This window comes from Sphaeramia orbicularis, chromosome 3 (assembly GCF_902148855.1).
Source record: "Sphaeramia orbicularis chromosome 3, fSphaOr1.1, whole genome shotgun sequence".
In the NCBI taxonomy this organism is placed as follows: domain Eukaryota; kingdom Metazoa; phylum Chordata; class Actinopteri; order Kurtiformes; family Apogonidae; genus Sphaeramia; species Sphaeramia orbicularis.
The window spans coordinates 38,646,770-38,670,493 of NC_043959.1; the positions used below are offsets into that span (position 1 = coordinate 38,646,770).

The window sequence follows — 23,724 nt, forward strand, 5'->3', positions numbered from 1 at the left end:
ACAACATTGATTCACCAGTAAAACCCATGGAGTTTGATCAATGACAGTGGATAGACACACTTGGTTTATGTTCAGTTAACAATATATTTTACTGATTTATTTACTATATTTTCTATAGTTTTCTCTGTTTTTGATGTAACCCTCAACTTGAATCGGAGCTTTTATGAACATCTACATCATCAACTAAGTAAATGCAGGAAAACACCTGGTTTTCACTGAAAAAAATGCAAAATAAAGAAGATAATATTACAATAAATGGCAATAAATCAATTAAGAAAGGTATAATATTGAGAAAAAAAATAACTTGGGAACTGCCATAAAAGTAACACTGGGTCTTTATGGGTTAAACTCCAAAACTGAGTGGAAGTACAAATTTAATGGTTTGTCTTATCTAAGGGCCAAGAACTTTGGTACAAAAAGGAATCTGATGGCAAAGTGTCTTATAGTGTAATGCTACACACGGCCACCACATGCTAGCTCTGAAATGCCACTTTTCCATTGACAGTACAGGTATTTTCAGGTACTTTTTCGAGGATGACCTTTGCTGAGGTTGAAGTGAGTCATAGTGTTCGTAAATGTGATGTAAAATCATGCAAATCACAGACTGGTCAATCCAGAATTGTCGCTGTGTCAGTACATTTGTGTGTCATTATGTAATGAAACAGTACTCAAAGCCATAGTGGGAAATCAATGGAGCAAGTTTTCAAGTCAGCTCTTATCTTGATAAATCGGCCGAGGATTTTAGTCTAAACAACTGTATTCTTGCCAGAAAAATCATACTTTTTTTTTTTTTTTACAGTTTGACATTTCATCTTCCACCATTGTTGTGTTGTTTGAAGCTGCAGTCACACTCAAGGCAACATCTCAGTATTTTACTCTTTACTCTTGTCACTGATACCAGCAATCCAAAAGCAGCAGTAGATTTACATAGGTTTTCTTCCTAAAAATACTAAGTCAGTAATTTTTTTCCCCAAGAGTCTTTATTTCTATGCTCCAGTGAGTATTCTGGCAGCCAATTTTTTTTCCCATTAATGAATTTTACAGCAGATATAAGGCTTTGATGAAATGATGATGAAATGAAAATTGCATTATGAACTTTACAATTATAAAGTGTGTATAGGCTAGCGTTTAGCATTAACGCACCCATGCAAATCGGTCTAACCCCAGTTCTGATTCCAAAAAGCCAACATGGTGACAGGCAAAACACAAAGTTCAGAAACCAGTGGGTGACATTACGGTTCTTCTGTCCACATCTGGTATCGTTTTTATCACATCATAGAGTTCATCATCTCCAAATATGAGGCCCTTTTGACCCACATCACATGTTTGATTTAAATACAGTTGTGGTTATCCTGACAAATTGAAGGCAACTTACTTGAGGAAGATCTGTACAGATTTATGCAGAGTTGGGTGTTGTGGTTAACAGTAGGCTAGAAGAGGCTTCAGAGGAACCTCTCCAAACTTAGATGCCTTTTGTGTTAAACCCTCAAGCTGAAGTTGACAGTCAGAGCCACTAGCAGAGCATCATGCAGAACATTTAACCCATAAAAACCCAAAAATCCACTGGTGACCAAAATCATTTACTGATATAAAAAGTTAAATAACTGTTGATCTGCTCATCCTATCGATGCATGTAAATTATTAATGTGAAACGCAGTTTATCGTCTTTTCATGGTCATCAGTTATGACCCATTTGGCCATTCAGAGGCTTCATTAGTGAACGTGGAAACACTGTCATCTTCAACAACATTCACCAGTAAAACCCATGAGTTTGGTCAATGACAATAGGTGGAGATGCTTGTTTTCATGTTCAGTTAATGATATATTTTACTGAAAAAGTCACTTTTTCCTCCATTTTCTCTGTTTTTGATATAATAACCCTCAACTTTAATTTGAGCTTCTATGGACTTCAGTCATAATCAGTAAATTAAGTGTTGGGAAATACCAGATTTTCACTTAAGAAAGCAAAGTACAGAGTATAATTATAGAATAAATGGTGATAAATCACTAAGAAAAGTTAAAAGTAGAGAAAAAAAATCATTTGCGAATTGTCACAAAAGAAGCACTGGGTCTTTATGGGTTACTATTGTTACCCATCATGCGTTTCTATGCTAATTTTTTTTGTAAATTTATGTTTGCGCCATGGATGATTGATAGATGTGGTTTGACGACACAGTAGCTGATGTGACATTGATTTCTGTCACTGTCTCACATGTCATATGTAAATTGTGGTTTACTAAACATTAGTAAAAGGTGAAAACACATGGGAACAGCAACATCTCTCCAGTGTATTAGTGAATTTATGCAGCAGAGAGAAGTATAACACAAGCTTTAGGAATAATGTGTTCTGATCGTGTCTTCATTGTTATCTCAGAAAATGCAGGTGCATCTCATTACGATGTTACAAATAGGAACAAACTCTGAAAGGTGAAAGCTGTAATCTGTTACTCTACTGAACAGGAAAAAAGTGAAACAGGACAGGTGCAACCCAATAAGTCTGATCACACACCTCTGTGGTACAGTATCTAGACCAGTGTAAGGTTCACCAAGCTCCATCATACACCTTAAAAGAATGATAAAAGACTGTTAATTAAAATGTAATTGGTCGGTTTGGGCATTTAATGATCAGATTTCCAGTATGTGGGAACCCTGAATTAGAGCATTACCTTACAAGCCTTCCAAACCACAGTCTCCAGGTGTGGCTGGATTATGCCTCTTCCACTATGTTGCAGATTAGTGCCTGTAGTGCAAGGCTGAAACTCCGCTCAGCTTCATTCCCCAGAACTTGAATATCTTCACTTGACCTCTTACCCCGGCACTCCAAACATTACTGGATTTTTAGAAACGCATCCCACCGGCCTTTCACACTCTCATCTCTGCCAGTGATAGGAGAAATGTCAAGCACAAAACGTCAATATCACCAGCGTCTCCGAGAGTGGTTTTCTTCAGGGAGCCAGAAAATGGATGAAAACATCAGAGCCCATCAGGTTTTGTTATAGTTCCCCTTTTAAGTGCAGTTCCACCTTTCTGTATCAGATGGAGGCTGTTGAGGTGGATAGCAGACTCAACTGGGTACAAGAGTGGTCAGGATGTGCTATTTGTTACTCTAAAGGCTCAGTAAAAGTAGTCTTGAAAAGATTGTGCTATCTCATAAATAACGATCACAACTGGAATAATGTAGAAATTCCTTGATTTATTGATTTATAATGGGGTTGTGCAAAAATTGAATCACAGTAGGATCAGTAATTGTCATCACAATATCCGTCTGATCAACTGTATAATCACAAAACGCTGCAATTTAAAAGATCTAGGATGTTTTAGAGTCATCTTATTGTAGAAATGAGAAAAAAATATACGCAATATTTGGATAGTGATATTTTGGATTTCGTGACACTGAGCAGAGAGAAGTACTGTGTGTCACAAGTGTTTCCAGGTAGTCATTTCCTATAAAATGTTTGGTTTAATCTAACATTACCACAAAATTAGATTATACATAAACCACAACCACAAGTGGTTCTGAATAACAAGTCACAGCATGAAACATATTGTTTGTTTTCATTTCAGTATTACCTTCAAACAGTGTCTGTAAAATATGATGAATTTTGTGATTCTAACATGGCAGTTACCTTATTAATTTACAAGAATTTTCGTTATCACTGGAATTATGACATAGTTATTATTTTGTTAATTAATTTGCATTATTTCTGTATTACCTTTGTATTAGCAGACCATTACCACCCTTTTATAATGTTATTGTCGAGCTGTAATGTAACTACCCTTTTGACAGGGTGATGCATAATTAGTTTGATTGCATTTGTGTTCAAACCATTACAGTCATTTGCAAGGAAATTATGATCCACAACTTAAAGAGAAGCTGACAATGTGTTTGATAATTATGATAAATTGCAAAGACACCTATGATAGGTTGTTGCTATGGTTACACTCACAACAGTAAAGTCTAGACTGATTTTGTTGGCATGAGACACCAGGAATGACTGTTGAGAGTTTTGACCCACTGTTCACTAAGTGTCAAAGAATGCCATGTATTTCCTGAACTATTTTAAGCATTCAAATTATATTCTCAAAGTCACTCTGATTACGTCAAACCTGTGAGATTACCGGTTTTAATAACTCCCTGATGAGAATAACAAAGTACTACTTTCATGCCACACATATGTGATATTCATTGTTTTTCTAAAGCTGTGTTGTCCTTAACAAAAGAGCACCACATTCCTTTGACTTAAACAAGAATCCTGGAAGGGCAGTTTGAGAGGAAGGAAGGAGCAACAGTGCTCTTTGGTCCACAGCCTACATACAACAGTGTGCACTGGAACAGAAGTCCCGCCTTCTGTGAGGCATGATGAAGTCATTCTGTAGTGCAGGATAAGGTGAAAGACTTGATCTAATGGTTATTCTGTTTAATACTGAATGGTTTTTGTTGAAATGTAATTTTGGTGAATCCACAAATCCAATTAAATTTACATCACTGCACCATGATGCAGCTCTGTTGAATGTAATAACTAGTTATGGTTGGGTTTTATAAACAACCTCCCTTCGCGTGTCTTTAAGTTATAGGTCTTGGAAATGATGGCATTTAGCCATTGTTTGCTTATTTTCTTCTTCCATATGGGAGCCTTCTTTCCAGTTTAGAGTGTCACGATGGAGTCTGTTGTTTTTGTTGCTCAGTTTGCTTTTTCCAGCTTTCCACCGGAACATCAGTCACATGGTCACACCAGGTCACAATTAGCCTACAGACTAGTGCTGCAGCTCTGGCCGCTGGGGAGTTGTAGACACATGGCTCTGTTTTGTTTAATGACAGTGTGTGTAGCTGACTGTAGAAGGAGGGAACCCTGGTGGGCAGGCAGATAGTAACGTACCGATTAAAAATAAACAAATTGAAGCTTAAGCTTGCAGACCATTCGAGGCACAAATGAAGAATCTGCATGAAACATTGGCTTTTACCCATTGGTTTGTTTCTGTAAAAATCAGTAGCAAATGATTTAGAAATTCCAGTGGTACCCAAATGGTTATTTTTGCATCAAAATCCACTACATTGTAGTCATATGTCTGATTTGTCTTTTAACCTCCTGTGTGTGGGTTCAGGCTGTTTTTGTGTCACACTGCAGGAGGCAGCCAGACTTCCGTCCTGCAAATGGAGCTGCCCTGTGATCTCAGTGCTCACCAGGAAGCTCAACACTTCCATTTCTTCTTAGTGCATTTTCAGATTCCATTTCTTGCTTTTTGTGAATGAGAGATAAGTACTGTAAACAGCTTTGTTGTAATGCTACTCAGCTCTGTGCTGTAGGTCACATTTTCCTGTGTCTGTTTTTTTTTTTTTTACAGTTGAAATGAGCTGTTATTTTGACAGGGATATGGCTAGAGAAAGCAAACCACTATCTGTGGTTGTTTAGTGGAAAATAAGGAATGGCTTGGTTGCTCCAGGATTAAGGAAGTGCTCCCTTCCTGGCAGGAAGTGTTTACAACTTGGTGACGTTCCCTTTTTAACTTGACAAGTCTGTGCTTGCCCAACTGTGCAAGCTGCATATTCTGGCAGCTCTTTGCTTTCTAAAATATAACTAGGGATAATGTTTTCAGCTCTTTCAACTGAAGATCTAATAGATGTCAGAATCAGTGACTATTAGGCATGAAGCACAGCTGTTGCGTGCTGCACTGAGGACTCTTTTTGCCAATAGATTGGCGATTGTCCCTCGCTGTTCCAAATATAGCCTCTCTAACTCCACTCAGAGAGGTGGGAAGCCACATAGAACTGGCAGTAGTGGGACTCCACCCTGCATTTGCTCTATTGTCAGCATAGGCGACGTGCAGAGACCTCAGTGCATCCTCCCCACATAGAGGCTATCTGAGGCCACAGCGCTTCCAGCCTCTATCAAGCTGTCCTCACATCAAAATTTTGGCTTTGTTTACCAGCTGACTGTAGCTTGTTTTTCTCCCTCCGCCATAAATCACACTCCCAAAATCAAAGTTTCCATTGTAGTGGATGTCCCCATGTTCTTTCATGTAGCCCCTATTTACTAAATGAGCTAGCCTTTGTCTTATACAACAGTAGCCTATACAGTGTGTTTTGTGGGTATAACAATATATAGGGGTAACTAGCGGACAGTGGAATGACTTTTATTTATTTATTTTTATTCAGCAAACAGTATCATTCTAAAAGAAAAAAAAGCTCTACATAAAATGCTTGCATTATAATTCTAACTGTATATATGAGGAAAATTGTTGCAGCCCATGATGACAACAAATCGCTCATTCACACAAGGGCAGGATTATCATATTTTATAAAATTCCAACATTGCATTGTCGTACCTGAATTATTCTCCGCTGTTGTGCTGCACCACTAACTATATGTAGCAGAAACACTGCCAATAAATCTATCACAGAGGGATGAGGGCAGAGGAAGGAAATTGGATTTTGTCAAGCGTGTCGTCAAGTACTTAATCTTGAATATCTGTCGCATATTAAGAGCACCTTCATAGGGTTCAACCTACGACATCCACTCATTCCTCCACTGGAGTCTTAAGTGGATATGTGGAGGGTGTTTCAATGAAGGAGGTTTTGAGGACAAGTTGGGGTGCTTTTTGTGCTTCACTGCCTTATGTGCTAAAGCATTCATTTATCAAGAGAATAGGGCAGTCAGAGTAGGAATTTATTGAAAAAAGGCATTTGCAAATATCTGTTTAAAGTAATAACAAGAGTAACATCCCACATGTTATCACTGACAGAGAAAACTGCCATAGCACTGTATCTTCAGTGTTTAAAACCTGACAGAACACATCCTCAGGTTGTTAATTTGATGAGAACTTAGTCGTTGCCTTGGAGCTCATGACTCAGTTTGTATGCAGAATGTCGTAATGAGCTATGAATTCAAGGACGACTGTAATGGACGCCAGACATCTGACTTTATCTAAGATTCAGGCTTACTTACAGCATTATATTTAGCATGTGTGCAGTTCTTTACCACGTGCACAACATAAACAATGTTTAATGCATCAGTTTTCTTTTATTGCAATATGATACATAATGGGAAAAACACCAGCAGTGCATGTAACAGCTCAGTTACATGCACTGCTGATGTTTTTCCCAACTTGCAAATGAAGTGTGGTGCATAGTATCAGTGTCACTGTTGCTGCATCTGGAAACACTCCCCTGTAAACCATGATCAGCAACAGGCTAAATAACTTGTGCTATAAGATCTGGCTTTGCCCTGGCTGCTGTACGAAAGCTGCTCCACATGGGCAAGAGTGCAGAGATCTAAAGAACCAACATTTAACGTGGTCTGAATGTTAAAGGAGAGGGTGTGTATTAAATAAGCCAGTGAGGAGAAGTGAGCTGTTCTCTGAGCACCCCAGATGTCTTTGAGGGAGACACATGTGAAGCTGATGGTTGAGCACATTGATGTGCAAAGGGGGGATGCAAAGTCTAATCCTTGAAATGTATAGAGTAAAGCTTGTTGCGCACAAACCATCTAAACCCTCAGCCTCCTAATAGTAGCTGTTCCGGTTGAAAAACTGCACTTCTGAGAATGAATGGTCAAAAAGGAAAGGCTATGACTGTTTGTCAACCAATTGTCAGGTTACATGTGTTATTGTGGGCCTGCTTTTATCATGTTTTCTTTGTTTTTTTAATTATTTAGTATTTATGTTGTTGATTTATGCTCAAGCTGAGCACAGGTCAGACTAATCCATTTATATGAAAAGCTTGAAATGAGGTGAGTTTTTATTTATTGCAGGTAAAGTGCTTTGAACTGGAGCAGCTTGTGAGTGGCTTTGAGAAATTGTCCTTATAGCAAATCAAATAATTTGATTAGGCATTATGGCTGATTCCTAAGGAGGCATTTAGAAGGCACATAACTCTTCCAACCTCACACTGAGGCAAAATTTTCAGACACTGTTTGTCCAGGAATATGTCAATAAAGTTTCATTAATAACAGTACTGTATGGTATAAAACATACTTCTGCACACTCTCCCTGTTCAAGATGAAGCCAGTTTTCCATCTGCTTAATCTGTTTGGGAGATAGAACCCAGTGGGGCTCGGTCCTCACCAGAGGCATTCAATGAAGTGTAACTAGATTTGCACTTGCTTCTTAGAAACAAGAAACTATCTTATTGATAGTAACTGCATTGTGCCAACACAGAAGCTGTCAGAATTTCATCTTAAGTAATTTGCCTGCAGGGACTGTTTCTTGCAAATATGTTTCTTGTAGAAAATTGGGACCAAGTTATCTTGAGGTGACTGCACACAGCACACATGGCATTCATCTTGTGTTTATAGACAAAGATAAGGTGTGTACACCATCAGCAGAGGCACTTCTCAGAGCTGCAGCTTGCTGAGTTTTGCTTTTACATGACCATTTGAACATTTTTCCATCCAGCAGGATTAAACATCCTTTTTGCTATGTTGTCTGTTCATTTTTTCTCTTTTTTTCTGTAGAATGATGAAAAAATACTATCACGTTTCCTTTTTTCCCACTCATATCTTTTTGTCCTCGCAATTTTGGTTTGCATTTTTTAATCTGAAGAACAAAACTGCAATGGGAGCAAAAAAGCCTTTTGAAATGCTGTAATGCAATTGAGCTGCTAAGCACTGGGTTGTATTGGGTTATCAGTGGCTAAAATCCCTCGTGGCATGAAACATAAATCACACATGTCAGTCTTGTGTTTTTTTACCCTCCTCTCTCATTCTACCGCTTGCTGATTTTTCTGGCGGTCTAAGAGCGATTTCAACCTTGGCTAGTCCAGAACGCATCCAATCCTCAGTGGACTAGACTTGACAGGACATGTATTCATGCATTCATGTATTCTTTATTTTCATTAGATTAAATGTATGATTGTGTCGTGTATTTGGCTATATCCAGGTAGAATATTTGCCTCCAGCTGCTCACAGTTCGTATCTGCCAACAACATGTAAAATGTATAATCTAGCCACTGCAGCAACCCATTTTCTAATTATTATAACCAAATTTCCAGTTATGTACTCGGATTACAGCTAATGCAGTTTTTGAATATTTTTTTATTCTCTTTTGTTGATTATTTGATGACCCATCTACACACATTCTCTCCATTAAGAGTGCAAGAGGAGAATTATAGCTGATACATTCTCACTTCTAATGGAAGACTGGGGCCCAATCGAATTGTAATCTTAGACGCTTCTATACTGTTGTCGAATATTGAGCCAGAGTGGCAGGTGCCTGTTGTGGTCTCTATTCTCCACTAATGTTCTCCCTCTGTTCCCACTGATTTGAAGTCAGCTTCATTGCCTAAGTGCGCAGTGCATTTCAAGAAGTCTGAACCTCTCTGTTGCTGTCTGGCAGCGCTGTGGCAGGTGTAAGACACAGTCAACCTGGGATCTGGGCTGTGGGATGAAAGTAATTCAGTGACTTCTCTCTCTCTTTGCTGCAGAAGAATAAAGTACCAAGCATCCATGAGGACACAACCTAAGCCTGTGAGGTAGCTTTGTGCGATTCATAGTCTTATATCCCAGTTTAGCAAAGACCTGATATATTGAGGTACTACAGTCTTGTGCTAAGGGGGAGTTTTACTTTCATGACAAGTGTGGCTTGGCTGCAGTCCTGACACACCCTGGCATGCCACAAGGCAGATGGCGTGTCCCCAGGCGATGCTGCCGCTTACTCGCACCCCTCGCCTCACTACCCCATGCTCCTCCTGCTGTCGAGTAGTCATTAGTGCAATGGGACAGGAAGGACACATTGGACCAATTTAGAAATATTAACCACCACCTCCTCCACCCAAACATGAAGTGAACTGTGGGGGCAGGATGATGGCAGCCTGTTGAACTAAATTGTTGATGGTGCGTATCCTCAAATTAACAATAAAGAAGGTGTTTTACAAAGTAGATAATGCTTATATGGATTAGAAGATTCCCCATGACAAGAAGTTCAAACAAAACAAGTCCTATGCCAGCCACATATTGAGAAATGCACAAAATGTTGTGATGACTCAAAATGAAAGTGAAATAGCAAGTGGAAATCATTACCAGGACCAGTTCCTCCATTGTTTTTTGTTTCATTTGATGGAAACAGGTTTTTCATAAGCCGAATTAACATAACAGTATTGTCTCAAAGTTGGCTGAACTTACAACATGACCAGATGCTGCTAAAACGATTTTCCTGTCCAACACAGTGCTAAATATAATATAGATGTCTGTAAACGGCTGTTTGATGACAACCATTAATTTATATTTGCAACATGTTAATAGCTGTGTTAAATTTGGTTTGCTCTTAAATTAGACCAACAGAGTTGATCTCAAAGGTAATAACTAAATCTCATCCTCACACGATTCAGAAGAGTGTTTTGAGATTAAATATTAATGTTGCTGTTTTGCTATGTAGAAACTGGCAAACTACCAAGACCTGAAGTGAATGAAGAGTTTTTTAGATGGATTGGTTAGAAAGTGAACTTTCTCAGGGGCTAGTAGGCTACTGTAGTGATTAGAGGAAAAAGAAGATGTCTAAACATTCTAACAAAAATTTTAATCTTGAACCCAACCCCACATGAATGCAGAAAGGACAGGTAAAGATGATGTCATGTGTTTGAAGTGGTTCCATATATAACTCAGAATTTCCTGAAACATGCCTCTGCATCCTCACAGAGGTCTATGAAGTAATAAGATGAATTTCAGAGTGTGAGAACTCCAGAAACCTCACTTATGTCTGGGCCTGTATTTGGGTAGGGTTATATCGTTATTCCTGAAACCCTTATTGTTCAGATCTTTAATGAATCTTCTCATGGTTTTATGGATCAAATGGATGTCCAGTTTAACACAGAAAATTATCATTTCAGTTCATCAGAACTTATGGGACATGGGAGTTAAACATATGTCCCGTGGGCCAAAACCGGCCCGCCAAAAGGTCCAATCCGGCCCCTGGGATAAAGTTCTGAAATGCAAAAATTATACTGAAAATATTAACAATTATTTTAGTCCATGTTCCACATTCAGCCCAATTTGATCTGAAGTGTGTGAGACTAGTAAAATACTATCATCATAACCTATACATGACAACCTCAAATTTTTCTCTTTTTATTTTAGTGTAAAAAATGTAACATTACATACAGCATCTTTAAATTTTACATACAAACTGTCCTTTCGCAAAAATTGTAAATAACCTGAACAAATATGATCAACTTCAAATGTCTTAAGAAAAGGAAGTGCAATTGTACCAATATTCTGCCTGTTACTAAATGTTTTGTGTATTTGTAGATCCACTGTGATCTGGAAGTTGTAATGTACATGTGAAAATGATAAACTGAGACAGAATATTGGTAAAATTGCACTCGATTTTTAGAAGAAATTTCAGATTGTTCATGTTATTCACATTTTTTAAAGGATACTTTGTAGATGTAAACTTTTTCATCATTTAATTTTACTTTTTTCACTCTAAAACATAGAGAAAAGTTTGGAGTTGACATTATTTCTAGGTTATTATGTTATTTAAATAATAACATAACTTCAGATCATGTTGGGCTGTATGTGGCCCCTGAACTAAAATGAGTTTGACACAAGCATGCAGTTTATATTCTAAATTGGCTGCTAGTCTTATTTGCAAAACTCTATTTGATTTTTGTAAATTCTTTACATAAATAATTAACGGATCAGGAAAAATCATGGGTCCAGATTGAATTATATGTTGACTTACGTATTGATTTGAATAAATAAGCTCTTTCTGTGATCTGAGGTTGGGAAAATCCCTTTCATGGTCTATGGTCTGCTTGTGTCCCACTGCTACAGTTGTGGGCCACAGCCGGTTCATCTCTCCAATTTCAGTGATTCATATGTTGTTTTTTGGTGGCTGTTGCTTATTCTTAGATCCAGGCTGTGTTCGCAGTGACTTTATTGGAGGTATTTTTGGCCCGGGGTGCGATTACTGATGGCTGAGTTTCCATGCAGCAAGGTGTTAGATGGTCATAACACTGTGGATGTGATGCATAATTTACAGAGAGCTGTGGGGTCCCTATGGATACAGAGATTTTGCTTAACTGAATTTTACATTAATTAAACTTGAGTGAAGTATGTATATTTTGTGGCTTAAAAACAAACAAGGACAATGTTTGTATTGGATGTTTTGCTCTTCTCGAAATCACACAAGCATAACATTCAGAACCCATAATTATGCTGTGGTAGAAAAAGTCCTAGTTATTTTCCCCAAAACAGATGGAGAGAGAAGATGGAAGAAGGTGGATTTAACACACAGTAGCTGCTATGAAGCACATCCGTGGTACTTAACTTCCTCTGCTATTATTGTCTAATCCATGTATAGTTTAGATGATCTGTGCAGGAATATACAGTACCTGCCAGCGTTTTTCTTTCACTAAGCGGCTTACAAATCAGCCCTTGCGAACATTCTTATATTTAAGTCTTGGAAACTTTAAAGTTAACTATTTATGGCAGCATGTTGTGACTCTTGACCTTGATCGCTACTGTAAAAATGTCAGTACTTTCCCAGCTGAAGAGAAATCTCACAGTTGTAAGGTTATATCTGTACATTTCACTTGCTTGCCTGAGGCTTGGCAGGTGTTTGTGTGTGTCTGTGGCACACTCACGGGTGGCCTGCATATGAAGTCTACTTCTGGGAAGTGAGCTCCATCTGTGGCAAGGATGGACAGTGGTTGCTCTTGGGAAAGCTGACTTGGTCGAGGCACAGAGCGGCAGGCAAGAGGCTCGGTCCACCTCCAGCTTGCCTCACCCTCATCCACTAGATGAGTGATGAGATTGTTTATAATGCGACCAAATCCCTTCCTGTTACGAATGACTCACAGGGTGTATGCCAGTCATGTACATGTTTACATGCTCCCCTAGGTGTACGCATAAGCCTTCCTTATTTGTGTGCTGGTTTTAACCAAATAAACCCTCTAGTCAGATATTTTCAAGTTGCAAAACATAAGGTGTGCTCAATATTTGGCGATATTGTCATGAGTTTCAGTTGAGGAGAGGTCCATTTTCTAACAGCTGGACCAAACCTGAGCAGTGACACCCCCTCATTAGATCTAACGCCCAACAGGACAGATGGCTCATATGGGAGTATATTCTTTTCAGAGGCTACATTGTTAGTTTTGAAGTGGTATCATGGCAGATGAAACAAAGAGTTCATGGAAACAAATATCCCCCAAAGGCACAATAGACGCATACCGGCTGCTGTGTTCCCTAAAGGCTTGAGCTGTATTTCTGGGTCTCAGGATGTCCACCTAATTGCCATCTACTGCAGAAAATGCTTAGCAAAAGAGCAAGACTGCAATTAGCCGTGGCTCACTGCCAGCTCGGCATAAATCTGCCAAATTGTTTCTCTCAAGAAAGTTGAGCAGTTGTGGTCTTCTCCTCTACTTTTGAAATGTAGGCCTGTCACTGGCCTATCATATAATTAGGCAGACCAGCAGTAGCAAGAGAGTGTGCTGTAAGTCTAAAGCTGAAGCATTGTGGTGGTACGCTGAGCCATACAGAGGTGGGGCATTATTTATATGTTTCTCCCTTTATCTCCTGGCTTTCCTCAGTGGATATCACGAGATCCTGTCCTGGGCCACAGCCGTGTGTGTCATGCTACTGTGCAGTGTAACTCTCCTGACACCTAGCCATGTTGTAATGTTCAGCAGAGCGGCAAAATGATTTCCTCTCTTGCTGCTCTACTTTTTTTTTCTCTCCTTGCCTGTGTCTCACCTTTCTTTGGCTCTTTTTTCCCCTGCAGCTCATTATCCTTGAAGACTATGCGGACCCTTTTGACGCTGAGCAGGCTGGGGGCACTCAAACCACTACGGAGAAAGTGACAACTGAGAATGATGGTTACATGGAGCCATATGAGGCCCAGAAGATGATGGCAGGTAGGCCAATACTTTTGATCCCATCCTCTGTTTTTTTGATATGTAGAAGTTGTAAAGACATATTTTGCCTCTGTTCACCTTCACAAAATTATAGATGAAGCCACAAGTTGATGGGCCTCTTTATTATGACTTCATAATATATGTCAAAGTGGAAGTTTAATTAATATGCAGCATAATTTGGCCATATGTTTCCTAACTGAGTTGATGAAAAGCATCAGATGGCCTCAAGCTGTTTTACATGACAGGTGCAGCAGAGTGGAAACGACCTTTATGTCATTATGGATGTCAAAACATTTTCAAAAGGAGTTACTTTGCCCCTTGGAAATCATACCCGCCCAAAAATGATTGGAAAACACACTCCAGGGGGAAAAGTAGCAGTAATTTTCAGTTTTTGTTCCACTGAACCGTGTGCATGAGGAGACAGGCACTTGTTGGGATTTCCAGGAAGACATTTTTCTTTGAGACAACAATAGCTGTGTGCAAACATAAGAATTTAGCTGAACCACACTCTCCGCACAGCTTTGTCACAGTGCATATTCACTCTGTGGCTAAGTGAGCACAATGATGACAAAGAACAAAGAATGTAGAAAAAGAGAAGAGAATTGATAAAGTTGTGGAGAAAACAAAACATGTGGCGGTTGTTTCCGCTGAACAGACCTTAGTACCCAAGGAAAGAATGTTATAAAATATGTTTTTATGAATGTCAGACCTTACTGGAAAAGGGATGACCACATGTTATCAGCAGCAAGAGCGTGATGCACTGACAATGCCCTATCATGTCTTGTGCCTTTCACCTTACCTCTTGTATCCACATAAACACACAGGTTACCATTGCTCTCACACAGACAGGACGTGAATGTCTTTGTCCCTTCACAGCAATTTCTTTTAATGGGCCTCCAGACAACCTCTTGTTTTCATCTGTCTTACTGGTTTGACCTCCACCCCAGTCATTGCCTCAGCTGAGCAGAAATACTCAAGATTTATCACTTCTGTCAGGTGGAGGAGGCTGTAAAAAAAAAAAAAAAAAAAAAAAGAATCAAACCTTCTGGGCCACCATTTCAATCTTGAACATGTTCTGAGTGTTTCTGTGATTTTCAAATTCAACAAGACACCACACTCTCACTGTTGTTATAAAGCGAAGCTAAACTACACTGACATATTGTTTGTTTGATCTCATGAAAGCATCATTTTTTTTCTGTGTTGTTTTGTGGTTGTTCCTGTCTTTGAAATCTGATGTGCTGTTTTTAGACTTTGCTCTTCTATCCATCATATCTATTGATTGTAATTTGTTTTTGACTGAGCTGGCTGAGTGATGTTTTAAATAATGGTGTGAATGGATATGGATGTTAATAGCTCTTCAGTCATCCTTTTAATTACCTTTGACTTTATTACCTTGTGGGGCATGGATAGTTCCAATAACAGGCATCAAATAATATACCTGTGAGCAAGATGATGTGGTGAAATGCTGCTTCACATTCATAGCTGCTCACAACAGCATCAGAATGCTGCCTTTTGGTAAAAATAAGTGCCACGGGCAAGGGCACCTCAGTGCCGTTGTTGGGTGCTGTTCTTTTGCTTTTTTCTCCCTCTGCACGGGCAATTTCAGTAAACTAAATCCACACAGCGGTATACTGACTGTAGCTATAAAGTAATTGCTGCATCTCTCATTCTGACAGTAGTGGTTAGGTAGAAGTGCTCATTCAGAATTTAGCTAAAAAGGAGAGGGGAATTATTGGGTGTGCTGCTTCAACTTTGCAAATAAAGAAGCTTACCATTCATGTGAATCTGGAGGCTTGCATTTCTCTCATTCTGTCACTATTGCTCCCTCTCAGCTCTTTTCTCTTTCACTCTCCAAGCGAGGCAGTGACAACCTGAACAATCCTGAGTTTTCTTCGGTCCTCAGACACTAACAGACTCTCTTTCTCAGTACTTGTTTTCACAAATTGGTGCAGATGGACACCAAACAGCACTGAAACATTCTCTGTTTATATTTGTAAAAGGACATTTTTTATTTACCACAGGGCAAATTTATATAATCTACAAAGCCCTGAGTTTTTTTTATCTTTATCAACTCTCACTGTCAAATAGAGAGGAAAAAGATCCATCTAATTTTTTAGTTTGTCTTTGCACTGAAAGGTTTTAGGTTTCAGTTGTCAACAACACATACATTAGGCTTGGATTAGCTGTGGCTTGACTCTCACACGCCCACACTCGGGCATGTTTCTCTTGTTCTCACTTAATTGGAAAGTTTTGAATGCAAAATACAGGTATTATTTGCAAACTTTAACATCAAGTAGCAGACGGAGCAGATGACACAGTTGCTTTCAGCACAAAAATCTGCTGTGATCAGCCAGTTGGATGATTGTGGTGGGAAGCAAGATGTAAAGAAGATTTAAAGCTCTTTATATTTATGTTCTACAGCTTTGACAGTGTAAAAGAGGCTGCCCTTCTACACTCTGCACTTTCATTATACTTGAAATGAAAAGTTGTATGAGAAAGAATGCTGAAATGCTGTGTTAATACTACATGTGCTGTATTTAATATGTAATTATAATTCCTTGATTACACAACATTCACACCTTAAACACACCAACACAGAGTCAACCACATAGTGGGAGGTGTGGCGTTTTAGGCCTAAGGCGACACAGCCGATTATATAACACTGTGTTTTTGTATGTACACGTTAGCATGCACATTATACCTGAAATTGTGTGTGTGAAGTACCTTTACTCATGCTCTTGCTTGTGTGCTCCATGTATTTCTCTCCCAAGAGCCATCCTTAGTGAGGTTGAGCCGGCTGATTTATGAGCCTGCTGGAGGGAGCATGTCATGACTTCCTTAACCTGAAAAGCAAGGCCCCCCCTTACCCCCACCCTTTACGCTGCTCCACACTGGTTGGGACTTACTGCACCACCTGCAGTTATGTGAAGACATGTGCATCGCCACTCTGTCTTTACAACGTTTCCTGTGTGGGTACATGTGTGTTTTTTTTTCGAAGTGCCTCGGATGTTTGTCATGTCTACACGCGTCAGCTATTACACTTGCTATCTTTGTATCTGCTGAGTGTGTGTGTGAGCTTGTAGGAGGACATTTTTATCCTCCATTGTCAGCTGGTGCTGTGGTATGTTGGGTTATGGAAGGTGTGTATGCTATATGTGGGTAGATGTTTTTTTTTGTTTGTTTGTTTGTTTTTTAATCTGTGTAAGATTACAACACAACATATTTTACATTCAAACATAACCGTTCTGTATCTTGTTATGTACAGTATGTTACACATGGAAACACATTTTATGAATAGCGAATACCACAATCACTCTAACACGCCCCATCACATCTGTCATTGTGGCTATTTGTGTCAATGCAAACAGCCTTAACTAATCTGCCAAAGAAGGAGCTGTCAAAACAAAAGCAATCAATTTTTGCAACATTACTTTATCAGTCCTCCTTGGCTCTACCACTTGTTCCCTCAAACATTGTTGTAGCTGTTGAAACTTGTTCAACTGACAAGTACAAGGGGCTGAGCTAATACTGCAGGGCAGTGTGCGTCAAGCCATTTCTCAATGAATTCACTCTCACACTTGTCCTCATCCTCCACAGCAAGTCAGGCAGGCAGACGACCATGTGAGAGTTTTCCCATAGTGCAGAAGAGGTCGGTTGTGCAAACAGTTTGCATGATTGAGCTCTACCGAACAAACACACTCCAGTCCAGTCCAGTCCAGTCCATTTTCCAGTCCTCAAGTCACAGACGCTAGGGCACCACAGGTGTGTGTTGGTGTTTCAGAATGTGTGTACAGGGGAATATAAGGCAGAAATAACTCCTCCAGTGTGAAATACTTTACATCAGTCTTGAATTTAGTGTACTTTGTGTCAAAGTTGTGACCACAATTTGTCCACATCCTATATTTCATGTCATGTTCAGTCATATAGTGGCAGAGTTGTGCAACAGGGTCAGAATGCCCAGGGGCAAAATCCTCTGAAGTTTCCCAAAATGGTTGACTCACGATAGATGGATTTTTGCTGTTTCTCTTCCTCTAAGTCTGAGAAACGTGCTGGGAAATGTCTCCAGGCACTGGCACCTCCTGTACTGCACTCCCAATGATGTGGAGACTAGTATTCTGTGCCAACAAGATGAATCATTAGCAATGGAGATGATTATTTCAGTTACTCATGGTGATAATGTGGTGTTGAGCCCTCTGTTGGTTCTGTTGTATAAATGCCTCAAACTGACGCTGGCCTGTGTGGGTGGCAGAACATGTTCAGTTGTTAGGACACAGTGATGAAGAAAAGGAAAGTATCACGAGGAATGTCAGTAAAAAATGAGGGGGAAGATTGAGACTAACAGAAAACAGAAAGTAAAGAAAGTGACACGAGAGAGCTAGAGGCAGAAACCGTGGGAACAAATTCACATTACAGCTCCATGGGTTAGTTTATGGGGACAATTTAATAGAAAAGAAAAGGGGCATGGTGTGCTGAATGGTTTCCATCCCCTCTTCAGTCACTCACAAGAGTGAAAACTCACCCCAGGCGATGGCAGGTACATGTGGCAGCATATTTCTTGGCCTGTAACCCTGCTTTTATTGCCCTGAGCTGTAACTTGAGAAATATCCGGAGCGTGTACCAACAGTGACACTTCTGAAAGTGATTTTTTTAAAGCAGTTTTGGAAGTGTGCACCATTAGTTTGGGAATTTGGTTCACTGCGTTTAGTTTTGCATACTTGACTTTCACTGTCAACTCTGGTTTTCTTTTGGTGCATTTGAAGGATTGCTAAAGAATTACCTCAGCAACACATTTATGCATTACCCCAGCTCATTATAGGCAGCTATAAATAAGCAAGGACTGCAGGGCCAGTAGCTGAAAACTGGACGGGGAAGTGAATAATTAACACCTCCCTCCATTCTCTCTCTCTCCTCATAATAACTACTGTTTAAGGCTATTTGGGCCAGGCAATCCACTTCCAGCTGCTCTTTTTAAACCAACAAATGGCTTAAAAATGTAAACTCTGAAAGGAATAACCTCCCATTTTACAGTACAAAACTTTTTCTTCTATGAAACATATGCAGGTGACCACACTGTTTGCTGAAAGCATATTATGAATGAATGAATAAATACAGAATTATTAGAAATGGACATTCAGAGCACTTTTACTCATACCATGTTAATAAAACCGTATGACTCACATTAGACTAGCATGGAGTGTGGGATGGAAGAACCACTATTTTTAACAAAGAATGTGTTTTTTAAGATTGTGACACCCAGAGCATCTGGATGGATGTCTTTTCCAACAGAAACCCAAAAAGTCAATTTTCAGGTGAATAAACCTGAGCAGACATCAAAAATTTGAAACACAGCTAAAATAAATTAAACTATAAACCTCATAATAGCCTTTATAAGCTTAAAGGCAAAAAGTAGGGATTCTTTGCTGAGTCATGGTTGAGTAAATGATTGCATATCATCACATTTTGATCTATATTTACGACTGTTTTGACTCAGTCAGTGAGCCATAACAGTAGTTGAGAAATAATATAAATGAAATAAGTTGTGGGATACACTTTTTCCTTAAGGTTTAACTTTTAGGTATAAGAAACAGTCTACTATTCCACTATGCTCACTGACTCGTCATTATGTCCACTCCCCATTTAGTGGTTGCCAGATTTTGTGAGAAACAAGCTGCCCGCGTATGTCACATCTACATGATCCAATGAGAAATGATTGGCAGTTATTATACGCTGATCTGACAGTATGGTACTGAATGATGCAAAACCAAGGCTCCACAGTGCCACTGATGGTGTCAGGTGGTCGTTTTTTTGGGCTTGATGCTATTGTTGGACCCATAATATAACTTTGAAAAATGGCCTTGTCAACAAAATGCACAGTGTAATATGAGCAGAGCTGGGTTCTCAGTAACAAGATCCCCTGAATTGAACCACAGCTTGCTGTTTAAAGACTATGTAACATCAGTTTACAACAATTTCCAGTTCAGTTTCTATGAATACACTTTGACGTAATTGGCCGAATAGTGATATGGACTATCGTTTTGATTGAGTGCCAATAATCAGTGCATAATGTTTTTTTTTAAGCATTAATATTGCAAGGCTATTAAGTGTATTTTCATCTTAAAGATATCCTAGTTTCTGTCAGAGTAGGTTTCACACATTAATCTAGCTTAAATGTGTTATAGTTGTTGTTCTACACTTGTTCTGTTGTGTTAACAGTTCATCTTATGTTAGTGTTAGTTACCTTTATGTTGGATTTAGTGTGTATTACTGTGACTATGGGCTGAAGATGAGCCCCTATGTTAATGAAGTGATGCTCTACTCACTGTTAGAAGAGCATATTGAGAGAGCTCTAAATTGTGCAACTGCCCCACAGTAAATAATACCCCCTCTGCTGTTACATAGACTATGTAGGTTTGTAATGAGACTGTGACACAAAATTAGACAGTGGCGTACTGCCACAGTCTATATAATAAAGGCGAAATGCTGGACAAGCTTTGACAGGTGCATTTAGGTTTACCTTAAAACACAGCTGTGGAAACCCCTGCCTTATAGTAGCAAGTTGATACTGACGATAACAGTTTTCCCACTGTCTTTCAGAGCTCATCATCTGTGACTTGTATTCATTTCTGTACACTTCAGCAGATGCTAAATCTTGTTTTGAGTTGTAGGATTTTACAATGGCAGTGAAACACATTACACAAACTCCAGTAGCGCAGTGTGCAGTAACTGAGCAGATTTTAATACACTCACTTGTAATGCCTATTACACACTAATAACTTTAGAATCCTACGCAGCCTTTGATCGAAAACTGTGATTTACTGCTGCTAAATGATTTGGACAAAAAGCATGCACTTTGTAAGTAAACAAGTCTCTTTTGTTACAAGTGACTCATCAGCAAATATCACCTTATCAAGTGTCTTTGTGGGGAAAACTGAGAACCAGTGTAATGCTTTTAAAGGATTTTTCTAATTTTGGATCTTTGTATCACCAGTATTCTTTTAAAAGAAAAGAACTGTAAGGAACAAGGAGACATAGTGCTAAGCACTGTAGGTGAATCAAGCTGTAAAAAGAAAAAATCAACACATGTTCACCATAACATTTCTATATACTTTGAAATAGTTTTATATGCTTCCTGACTTTGACAGAGAGTGCAAAGGGTTTGGCTCTGTGTGCATGTGTGTCTGCCTTGTTGGATAATACCCAGCAGCCGCTGTGGTGTGGAAGGTCATTTGGCAGAGCTCTAGAGCGGAAGGTGTAGGAGGTAGGAGGAGAGGCGAAGGCAGGAAGACTGACGACTTATTGATGAAATGAGAAATCTTTGGCTTCATCCTGATAATGTCCCTCCCCCTCACTTAGTGATGAATGCCGCCCAGCAATACAGCACACGCACTGTGCACACATGGCTTTTTGTATATTGGTGCAGGACAGTTGTCAATATATTTGACACTTCTATTGAACATAGACATGTGTAGTGGTGGATAGATCACAGCAGGACATGTTTACATTACATTACCAGCTGTCCTTGTAGACAGTGACTGTATAAATAAATGAATGAATGAATGAATAAATAAATTTTTGGAATTAAACTGTTGATTAATAAACTGAAACAAAATGTCAATCAAGGTTTCTCTTGGTTTTTAGTAGAAGGAGCTGAACATTCTGAACACCTGTGGACTTCAAACTTTGGACCAAAACAGACACTTTTTCCTCCAATAATTGTCCCCAATAGTTTTGGTGAGCTTTATAAAGCCAATCAGAGGATACAAAACTCACAATAAATATTTCTGCATGTACCCACTGATGCCAAGAAGTAAGCCAAGCCTGGTATAGTTATGTTGTGCATAGTGCATGCCAATAAGTAAATAGTTGTCAAGTCATGATACTTTCTCACCTCTTACTTTTGATACTTAATATGCAATGGTGACAAGAATAGGTAAGTAAAAACCTAATGCTACCTGATGAGAACAGTACAATAGGTTTCCTGATAAGCTCCAAAAATCCTGCTATACACACACATTTCATTCTTTAATATTTAATCATTTGTCCACAGCCTGTTAATATTTTCCCATTTCCACTATGATGGCACTTTCCATTGGATTTTTCTGAGCTGAGTTCACATACACACATGTGCACAAACAGGCAACTACCCTCAAGACTGAGAGCAAGAACATTCCTGCTGGTCTCTGATATCCCACTGTGCAAGACCATGCCAAGTCAAGGATGGATTGGATGGCAGACCGAGTATGCATCCGTTACAGCCAAGTAGGTAGGGAGGGGTTGGAGCGAGAGGGGGAGGCACTGGGTAACCACTCTGGCGCAGGTTGGAGGTGCTGAAGTCATTCATTTTAAAGGTAAGATTAATGACACCATTAATCCATGTCTGGGCCACTGCAGAGGAGGACAGGGCAGAATTCATACCTGCTTCTGCTTACCCAGGGTCTGGGGCACACATGCATGTAATCTGCTAATACACATACACACATAGATGCATCCACAGCTGTCGTACACACAGAAACACACTTTTCTGTCAGTCATTTGGTATGTCAAGTATCCATTTGCCCTAAAGTGGTTGCGAAACTTCAAGCTAGCTTGTGACATTGTTGCAGGCAGTTATTTGATGGAGGTTATTGGCCTTAGTGGGTATGAGAGACAGAGCTAAAGAGAAAGGTTGACAGACATAGTGAATTTGCAAGAGAGAGGAAGATGGCAGGACCAACTTGATTGCAGGCCTGTATTTTTATTTATTTATTTTTTTGCAGTGGCCAAAGAAGAGCTGGAGAGGAAAACATGCTTGTTGATACTGTTATGTGACAGAGAGCTTTTAGGTGTGTGTGTGTGAGAGAGAGTGGGCGGTGAACACTCTGCAGCTGTTGAAGGACACGACAGAAACAGATGCACTCCAAAAAAATCACACATACTGGGAATGCTAGATAGATACTCCCAAAAATGGACAATTTATTGAAGGTAGTACAAAGCAAAGTTGTGTTACTAATAATATGTGTTGGCCCAATTGTGCAAATCTGTATGAATCTTGAGGGATTAAAGTCCTTTTTCATTCAGAAACTAGAAGGTCAAGTTCAAAGGCGGTTTAGAAGTAGATAGTTTTTGGGACATACACATCTGCAGTTTTAGAGGATCAGGATCGATACGTTTGGATTTGCCCTGTACTTTGCTTGCTTTGCTTTGAGGTATTTTAAATCAGAAACTGAAGCTCTCTCAGACTGGGGCTTGTCTTGAACTCTTACTATTTGAAGGAGAATAGAAGAATTAAAGTGTGAAGGAAAGAGAGAAAAATAGGGGGAAAAAAATGCCTCTAAGTGAAAACAATTATTCTGAGTTTCCCTTGATGCTTTAGAGTAGAACTTCTGACTGACAGTAACAAAACATCCTAAAGATAGCAATACATGTATTTTCAGGCTACAGTGTACTTTCAATTTATGTCTGTTGTGATCCAAATTTAAAATGGTAGTTGGAACTTAAAGTAGTATGTGAATGTAACTGTGTGGACTGTGTCTCTGTCTCTTTTGTGAGGTTTATTTCTTTGATATACTATAGAGAGCCTTTCGAGGAGAACAGGCTGAGATGTAGTGAGTAATGTACTTGAGGAAGCCGACAAAGTTGGATGTGGAGAAAAGACAGTGCACAGTGATGAAGCCATCACTTTGAACAAGCCCTGTATCTCTCTACAGAGCACATTCGATCTGTATCAATGTATTTTCTGTATTTTTCTCTCTGTTTCTTGTAGTCTTGTATCATTTTCACTTGTCTACATGGCTGTCTGTTTAGTTATGCTTTAGTGTATCCAGTCATATTATTTTTGATGTCTTCATCAAATTTTGATTTGCTGTCTTTGTCTCTATCGGACTACCGCTCCCTGCCTCT

At 39.3% G+C, this 23,724-nt stretch overlaps 1 protein-coding gene across 4 annotated transcripts in view; it reads left to right on the forward strand.

Annotated features, from left to right (window-relative positions):
* The window catches only part of shf (Src homology 2 domain containing F), a 93,689-nt gene that overhangs the window by 5,786 nt on the left and 64,179 nt on the right, over positions 1 to 23,724 (forward strand). For all 4 annotated transcript variants that reach the window (XM_030129506.1, XM_030129515.1, XM_030129523.1 and 1 more), the window contains exon 2: positions 13,713 to 13,845. In XM_030129506.1, the coding sequence (XP_029985366.1) occupies positions 13,713 to 13,845 (133 nt within the window). The remainder of the gene's footprint in view (positions 1 to 13,712; positions 13,846 to 23,724) is intronic.